General features: G+C 33.3%; 1 protein-coding gene across 1 annotated transcript in view; it reads left to right on the forward strand.

Annotated features, from left to right (window-relative positions):
• LOC107659702 (regulator of G-protein signaling 7-like) overlaps positions 1 to 9,917 on the forward strand; it is a 56,375-nt gene that overhangs the window by 2,593 nt on the left and 43,865 nt on the right. The window contains exon 2 of the mRNA XM_016448726.1: positions 1,260 to 1,367. Coding sequence (XP_016304212.1) covers positions 1,290 to 1,367 — 78 coding nt within the window. The 5' untranslated portion in view covers positions 1,260 to 1,289. The remainder of the gene's footprint in view (positions 1 to 1,259; positions 1,368 to 9,917) is intronic.

A 9,917-nucleotide genomic window follows, 5' to 3' on the forward strand; every position in this document is an offset into this window, starting at 1 on the left:
AGCTTATGAATGCAATGACCAATCAGAGGCGTTCAGATGAGTCATCGATAAAATGCCGGTGTTTTCTTCACTGGCTGGCTGACTGAATACCGCTTTCTGGCGAATTCTTTCGTTAGAAACAACAAACTGCAGATGTGTATGAATCTGTAAATAAGATATTTCACAGTGTAAACCGCTTCAGTGATTTTAATGGGAGTTTTTGAGAGTGCTTGAACTAGACTGTCAGTGAAAATGTTCTTTGATAATGTAGAAATGTTCTTTGCTCTCTTTCTGTACAATGAAAGTGTTATGATTAGTAGCTTAACTTACAATGTTTTTATTCACATTAACTTTCAATGTTAAATTCACATTAAATATAAAGTCAGTCGTATTAAAAATATGTTATGGCATGACACCCATATCTGTTACTTAAGTAAACAGACAGGTTTTTAATATGTATAATTAATAGACTACATTATTGGGCTACGTTGACCATCGCACACTATAGATCAACTAACATAATCTATAAAGGTGAGAATCGAGATATTTCATGATATAGTTAATGCATTTGGGATTGTTTTGAATAAAAAGGAAAAATAAAAAATAAAACGGGAGTGCTTTTGTGGCTGCTGTGTGTCATGTGACGACCCCCCCACCCCCCACTCGTGCCCCCTCAAAAATAATGAGTGCAATAATGACTGACATTCATATTAATGTTTACACCAGGCTTATTTAAACATAATTATTACATGCTTACAAGGTTGGAAGTTCAACAAATCAGTCAATATACTGTGATTGTAGTTGTTAAATAAAAATGTCATTCATATCAATTCATGCATCACCTAATTTCATCGTAACATATAGGCCTGGCCTACAGAAAAGAACATTTATGTTTAATCTATCTAGTAGTGTGTTGGTCATACTATACAATGATTTATAGCTTGTCTTTGTTGAATAATACAGAACATAAAGAACTTAAAAAAAAAAAAATTGCATATTAAATCGCAATCGCAATATTGGTGAAAAAAATCGCAATTAGATTATTTTCCAAAATCGTTCAGCCCTACTATCTATCTATCTATCTGTCTGTCTGTCTATCTGTCTGTCTGTCCGTCCGTCCGTCCGTTGTCGTTCGTCAATGTCAGTTTGATGTTCTGTCGTTCATTGTTTCTATTTATTGTTCTGTCTGTCTCTCTCTATCCATCCATCCATTGTTCTATGGCTCCAGCTGTCTGTCTGTAATCCGTCTCTCTCTCTCTCTCTCTCTGTCTGTGGGTCAGGAGTATCCGGTGTTGTTCCTCTGCTCCAGTATGGCTCAGCCGAGCTCGTGTGCTCAGAGCAGTAACGGTGTGGCCGACGAGTCTCCAAACATGCTGGTCTACAGGAAAGTAAGTGGATCCATCACCTCCTAAAACACCTGCAGACACGAACGGTCCTGCTCACTCCGCATTAGATCGCTCCGATAACTCCATATCGATGTGCGCTGATTTAATTTCCGAAGCTGTCGGTCTAACAAATGTTTTCAACTGTTAATCATTTTGAAACACTTAAAGCAGGCAGCGTTAACCTTACAGTAGCACTTAACACTGATTACTGTCAGATTTTAAAGATCCTTCATCACTTAAATTAAGATTAGAAACATTTTATTTTAAAGCACAGACACCACAAAATCAGACTTTAGCACCTCTTATTCGCTCTGAGGTTAAATACAGATTTAAAACCATAACAAGATATAGTTTAATAGCTATGATACTGATTTTGAATTCAAATCTTTGCGTAGTTATGACCGGAAACACTGGCATCTAACAATGGCTTGGAAAAAACAGTTAATCTTAACAAAATAAAGCATATACATAAACCCAAATAGGAAATAAAGCAGTTATGGAATAAGCATGTGTCCTAAACTCCTGAAACATTGGTGTCTCATATTTTAGAGCAGTCAATGCAATTTATGTAAGAAATCAATCAAATCTGTATGTGTGTGATAATATTCAGATGTAACGCCTTTTGTAACGTTAACATTTTCATAAGTAACTGTAATTTTATTACACGTTTTTTTCCTCAGTAACTGCAACAAATTACAGTTACAGGTAACACTTTATTTCAAGGTGTCCTTTTTGATTAACTCAATCAAAATCAATAATTTTCAACTTCAAAAAAATCAGTAACACTCAACTTAAAATCAATAATTGATTGATTACCTGATTTAGTGTTCCTGATCAAAAATGACTGGCTTTTAAAAAATTGCTTGCAAATCTCTCATAATGCATAATGTATTACCAGATCTTGGATTCAGTCTTTTTACAGGTTTTGTGTTTCTTTTTGGAGCTGATTGATCGTAGGCCTCATCAATCTGAGCTTATGCACCAGTTTTGGTGTGAATTTTGTGAATAATTTTGGCAATATTCACTTAAAAAGTGAGGTGGATGAGCTCAGATCAAGGAGGCCTACAGTCAGTGAGCGCCATAAAGCAATACAAAAGCTGTGCTAACTGAAAGAAAATAAGTTAATAAGATAAAAAGATTGAATTCAAGATTCTGTAATAATATAGCATAATGACAGACGTTTTGTAAGCCGATCATTTCTGAAACCACAAGTGTAACAATGTAGGGAAAAAAATCCCCAAAAAAGTGCAAAAATAATCTTTTGATTATGTGTGTGAGTGTGAGTGAAGACAGTAAGTTTTAGTCCAATTTGATAACATTAATAATAATAACCTTTATTTTATAGCTATAGACTTTATTGTAGCTTCTCAAAGCACTTTACACAGTGAAATAGAAGAATAAAAATACAAAGCAATCAAAGCAAAAATGGTTAAAAAAATCAAATAAAAGGTAACCTAAACAAACTTAAACACAAACTGTAACACTTTACAATAAAGTCTCATTACTTAATGCATTAAATAACATAAACTAACAATGAGCAATTATGGTTCAGTATTTATTTATTTTTTTTTATGTTAGTTTATGTTAGCTCTGGTCTGTTAAATAATACTAACAAATGCAACTTTTGAATAAGATTAATAAATGCTTTAGAAGTATTTTTCATTGTTAGTTCATGTTGATTAATGTAGTTAACAAATGGAACCATATTGTAAAGTGTTACCGCAAAAGCAAATAAAAAATCTTGCAATATTGTGTCTGAAACATCAGTAACTTGATATTAGTCAACATTAAATAAATTTGTTGCGGTGAACATTCCTGATATTATTGTATTACAAGCATTATTCTGTACATTACTTCAAGTTCAAAGAAATGGTTATTTTCATAATCTTTCATCAAAACTTCTTCTGTCCTCTTTCTGTTTCCCTGCATTACCTGGCATATAAAGGCCACTTTTACAAGTCAATTTCCAAAGTCTCACTCTACTTTTTGTATTGTTAAATATCATTTTTCACTCAGAAATATTTCTATTACAGAAGCAGATCATGCAAATTTGAAAATTATGGAAATAAATTGGGTTGTGAATAGCGTTTCATGTTGACTTGAACTTCTTGTTTACAGACCTATTATATAAAGGCATCATCACACTCGCAGTCGTTGATGAATTCAGGTTGATATTTGGGCTTTTGTGAAGTGTGCTAATGGCTCATCATTGTGTGGGCGAGCGCCTCGTCTGCGTTGCCATGTTTGTAGGTGGTTTTGTAAGGACGTTGGTGTGTGTATTTCTGGTTTGCTTTGCCATGCAGAAAAGTGAAACTTTGAGCATCATCAGGCTAGCGCTGGTTCTGATCTCATTTCCACTGCAGGCATGACAGTGCTATGGTCCTTATGCACAAACAATACAACAGTGGCACAACAAATGTATTTGCACACTTAAAATTGTCTGAATGTCCATGCATGAGAAAAAAAGATCAAAATCAAGTCGTTTATTGTAAAGAAAGATGCACAGAAACACTGTTGGGTTTGTTGGGTTTTAGATGCTGAATCAATAGATGTTGAAGATGAAGACAGTGTGTGTGTTTGTGGTTAGTTCGTGAGTCATGTTGATAGTTCATGTGATTCTGTGTGAACTTGAGCAGAACTGACTTCATACATCCATTAAAAATGACCAAAATTAACTTAGAATTTAAATGGTTCTGAGAAAATTGTGAGACACAAACTTGCAGTTCTGAGGAAAATAGTCAAAATTGTGAGATGTAAATTTAGAATTATGAGTTTATAACTTGCAATAGCGAGATATAAACTCACAGTTCGGAGAACAAATGTCAGAATCGCGAGACGTAAAATCTGAATTGCAAAACTTAGTCAGAATCATGAGACGCAAAGTCAGAATCATGAGATGTAAAGGCAGAATTCAGAAATGTAAGGTCAGAAACACAAGATGCCAAATCTGAATTGTGAGATGCAAAATCAGAAACGCGAGACGCAAAGTCAGAAGAATCGCGAGACGTTAAGTCAGAATTGCGAGGCGTAAACTTAGAATTGCGAGACGTAAACTTAGAATTGTGAGGCGTATATTTAGAGTTGTGAGGTGTAAACTTAGAATTGAGAGGCGTGAAGTCAGAATTGCGAGACGCAAAATCTGAATTGCGAGACGCAGTCAGAAACGCGAGACGCAAAGTCAGAAATGCGAGATGCAAAGTCAGAAGAATCGCAAAATGCAAAGTCAGAAACGCGAGACGCAAAATCTGAGTTGCGAGACGCAGTCAGAAACGCGAGACGCAAAGTCAGAAATGCGAGATGCAAAGTCAGAAGAATCGCAAAATGCAAAGTCAGAAACGCGAGACGCAAAATCTGAATCGCGAGATGCAAAGTCAGAAACGCGAGACGCAAAAATCTGAATCGCGAGAGGCAAAATCTGAATCGCGAGACGCAAAGTCAGAATCACGAGATGCAAAGTCAGAAGAATCGCGAGACGTTAAGTCAGAGTTGTGAGGCATAAACTTAGAATTGCGAGGCGTAATCTTAGAATTGCGAGACGTAAACTTAGAATTGTGAGACTTAAACTTAGAATTGCGAGGTGTAATCTTAGAATTGTGAGACGTAAACTTAGAATTGCGAGACTTAAACTTAGAATTGCGAGGCGTAAACTTAGAATTGCGAGACGCAAATTTAGAATTGCGAGACGCAAATTTAGAATTGCGAGACGTAAACTTAGAATTGTGAGACGTAAACTTAGAATTGCGAGGCGTAAACTTAGAATTGTGAGACGTAAACTTAGAATTGCGAGACGCAAATTTAGAATTGTGAGACGTAAACTTAGAATTGCGAGGCGTAAACTTAGAATTGCGAGACGTAAATTTAGAATTGTGAGACGTAAACTTAGAATTGCGAGGCGTGAACTTAGAATTGCGAGGTGTATTGCGAGAATGTAAAGTCAGAATTGCGATACATGAAGTCAAAATTGCCAGATGTGAAGTCAGAATTCCGAGATATAAACTCACTATTCTGGAAAAAAAAGCTTCAGTTTTCAGTTGTAAGTGCTGTTGACAAAAAGTTAAACTGTACTTCTTTACCTGCACCTGAGTGCATTATTTTCATATTTGTATGACTGTATGTCGTTGGTCAAAGAGTGTAGTTGCTGTGAGTGAGAGCTGATTGAGTTTGTGTTTATGATGCATGTGCACACACATTGATGAATACGTCCATCCAGAACAGTGAGTGAAAGCTGCACATCATCTCTATTCTCATCCAGTCATGTTTATTTACTGCACAGCAACAGTTTCACAAAATCACTCTTATATAACGATATCTGTCATTTATGAGGCGTTACTAGTAACCAGCTGTTAAATAGTCCTTTTACAGCGATTTGGTGCAAACTTCTCATGACTGTTTTTATTTTCTTTAGACACATGAATTCTGTCTGATATATGCCTGATCTACATGGAAATATGCAGATTTCGCATCTAGATTTCCCCAGAGAAAATTAATCAGAAAAACATGCATTTTTTATGGACCATCTTCATCTAATATGACTCAAGTCATTATTCAAACTCAACTACACATTCATACTCAAGTCAATAATGTTGGTTTATCCATTGTGTACCTGGTGCTAATTGCGAATCACTAGTTGTTTTGGCAGACTTCGAGTCAGTTATAAACAGAATAAAGACTGCATCATGTAAATATGTGGGTTTCTAGTCGATTAGTGAGGTTGGATGGCTTATGTAGATTTTTTCCTTTTCCAAGCTTGAATATTTTATGTTTTAAAGGGTATAAATTTAGAGACTGAGCTTCACAGAGAGGGTTTTAGCAGTTTCCACATGCTGACCGTCTGATGTTAAGCCTTCCCGAGATATTCGTCCTCTTAAGCACTTCTGGAACAGTTTCTTCTACATATTCATCACTTCAAGAATACATATGAAGACTGACTCCTGATCAGCTGAACTAATTAACTTCAAGCAATAACCTACAATAACTTGCATCGCCTTGACTGCAGTTAAATAAATCAGTGATTCTCAACTGGTTTTGCTTCAGGACAGAACTTTTCATATCAAGTGGCCCAAATTTGTACTGTATTAAAGTGAACAAAAAGGTTTTTGATGTTAAAATGTTTTGTTTGAGGATGGGGGGTGGGCATGAAACTAAAACCATAAAACAATTTTTGTTACTTTTAAACTGTAACTGAAATAAAATATATATATTTTTTAAAAGCTTAAACTTGTGTAAATTTAGCTAGTTGCCAAGGCAGCATTTTTCATTTAGTTTATTTTGATGTACTTAAATAAATACAACCAAAACTGAAAAATATATAATTATATATAATTAAATAATATAATAATATATATAAATATAATTTGTATTATATATAAAAATAATAAAAATTATATATATAAAAGCAAAAAATTTATAAAAATGTCAAAAACACACAAAAATAAAAATACAAAAAATAATTTAGAAAAATACTAAAACTTTAACTAAAATTAAAATGAAAACAGAAAATATAAAAATAAAACCTAATTCAAAATATTACTAAAAACTATATCTCAATGATACTGAAATAACACTGGTTCATATTGGCATCTGTTTAATATGACAAGTGACTGATGGATGAATTTTACAAGTTAAACTGCAGTTAAACTTCAGCTAAAGTTAAACTATATTCATGATTTGTTGTTGCATTTTATTATTGTGACCTACCAGTTTACTGTAAAAAAAAATATGATCAGTAAATCATGGCAACTTATGTTTTTACATTACTTTAACTCATCAAACTAAGTTTTTGAAATAAGTTAAATTCAATTTGATGTTCGTTTTAATGTCATTTAAGTTGAAATGACTTATTGTATAGCGACTAAACTTAAGTTTTTAAGTTGCAATAGGTGGAATTTTTTACAGTGTTGAGAACCGCTGATATAAATGATGACTTTTAAAGAGTTTAAAGGCATAGTGATGGAAGTGTCTAGTGGAAATGACCCTAAATTAGTCTAATTATGCAGGGCTTCAGACGAGTCTCATCATTAGAGTCCATTAGAGACAGATCTGTCCTTCTGTTCTGCTTTTCTCCAGCCTCCTTAGATTTTCTCTGAGCTAAAATTCAAATGATATTAGGCAACTGTTTTATTTAGAAATGCCATTAATTGACATTTTAAAAAGACTCCTGTCCTTGAAAATGTTAGATTTTCTATCAAATGTGACCCTGCAACACAAAAGCAGTCTCAAGTCGCTGGGGTATATTTGTAGCAATAGCCAACAATACATTGTATGGGTCAAAATTATACATTTTTCTTTTATGCCAAAAATCATTAGGATATTAAGTAAAGATCATGTTCCATGAAGATATTTTGTAAATGTCCTACTGTAAATATATCAAAACTTAATGTTTGATTAGTAATATGCATTGCTAAGAACTTCATTTGCACAACTTTAAAGATGATTTTCTCAATATTTAGATTTTTTTGCACCCTCAGATTCCAGATTTTCAAATATTGTCCTATCCTAACAAACCATACATCAATGGAAATATTATTTATTCAGCTTTCAGATGATGTATAAATCTCAATTTCAAGAAATTGACCCTTATGACTGGTTTTGTGCTCCTGGGTCACAAATATCAAACTGAAAGAGCTTATATAATTGCTGTATTTGTAATATTTTATATAATTTTCTCCATTTATTGAAGTTGTATTGCTATTATGTTTGTTTTGATTTCTGCTACTCTGATTTTGACGTGAAAACAGCATTAGCTGCTATTGCATTAAAAAACAATTCCTTAAAATTATACAGTATATTGTGCCCTATTTTTACAGATTTTTTTAGAGTGCAGTGGCTGTCGAGTTCAGCTTTAATGTATTAATATGTATGTGTTGCATTGGGATTTGAGCCAAAGCCCCAGAACCACTAGATTTAAATACGACAGACTGAAGTGTTTAATAAGAGATTCTGATCTGTTCCTGAAGACCGTGAGAGATGAATAAACACATTACCCCGAGTGACTTACAGAGGCTATTTACAGCTAATTTACAGCTATTTACATTTTTTCATTCTTCTGCTGAACTCTTCTGTCTGTTTTAGATGAACCGTGTGTCCTGCAGGTTTATCGTTCAGGTCTCGTGTTGTGAGAGGATTGTCGCTGCGGTTAATGATTTATCAGTCGATGGGAGATTACTGACAGAGCTTCATTTAGCTACAAATTCATAATGTCCCAAGAGGCAAATGTGAAAGTACTTACATCCGATTAGTTGAATCAGGACACACGGCGCTTCCACAAGACTGAATTTAGCAGTATATTTCAATGAATCAACATTTAACACCATAATCCTAAAAAAAAAAAAAAAAAAAAAAAAAATCTATTTAGAGGACCATCAGCATCAGTAGTTAATAACGGTGCATCTAGATGTTTTACTGTTGTTTTTGTTTGTAATTCTCATTGCAATTTTACACTAGAAGTCTCTTCTGCTCACCAAGGCTGCATTTACTTGATCAAAAATACAGTAAAAACAGTGAAATATTATTATAATTTAAAATAACTGATTTCAATGTTAATCTATTGTAAGATGTAATTTATTCCTGTGATCAAAGCTGAATTTTCAGCATCTTCAATAAATGCAGCCTTGGTGAGCAGAAGAGACTAAAAAACATTTGAAAAAATCATAATTATTCCAATATTTTGACCAAGGTTATTATAGGTACCCGAAACTAAAACAATAAAAAAACACAAAAAAAGACTAAAACTTGAACTAAAATAAAACAAAAAACAAAAATATGAATGAAAACTACAATAGTATCTCAGTGATGCTATCACTACTAGTTAAAAGCATTAATATATCAGTGATACTAATATAACTGATTTTGACTGGTAGTATATAATGCTCTCAATGGTTTTAAAATACAGGCAGATTCTACCAGCTTTAAATGCATTCATTTTTGCATTACATTTGATGAGTGATTTTTCTTGATTTTTCTTGAATGCTCTGTTCCGAGTGCAGCACACATGAAGTTCAACATGCTGTAAACATAAAAACAAATTACTTTTAAATATCTTTGCAGAAAAGATGCATGAAATAGAGGGCAAATATTGTATAAACTTGTTTTAACACTTGTGCGTAAATTGAAAAAAAGTTACACAGAGGTCATAAAAATATTATATATTAATATTTTTCCACTTTCACTGATATAAATCTTTTTACCAACATCGGTCCTAATCATAACTACAAAAAAATCCATTAATTTTTAGAATTTTAACCCTTTAAATACCAGTTTGTTTACGTAATGCCACTGTTGTTTTTATAAAACAACAAAAACAACAAAAGAAAACCACAAAAAATCTTTTTCCATATACTAAATGCTAAACAGATTTTTTTTTTTTTTTTTTTTACAGTTATTACAGTCTTAGGTCTTATTAGCAACAACATTAATTTTGATGCATTATTATTTTTGTGCAGTGTCAGATTTGTTTTTTGTTTTATTACTACCATTCATTCACACACACACACTCACACACACACACACACACACACACACACACACACACACACACACACACACACACACACA

Source organism: Sinocyclocheilus anshuiensis, unplaced genomic scaffold, assembly GCF_001515605.1.
Source record: "Sinocyclocheilus anshuiensis isolate Anshui unplaced genomic scaffold, SAMN03320099.WGS_v1.1 scaffold75, whole genome shotgun sequence".
In the NCBI taxonomy this organism is placed as follows: Eukaryota; Metazoa; Chordata; class Actinopteri; order Cypriniformes; family Cyprinidae; genus Sinocyclocheilus; species Sinocyclocheilus anshuiensis.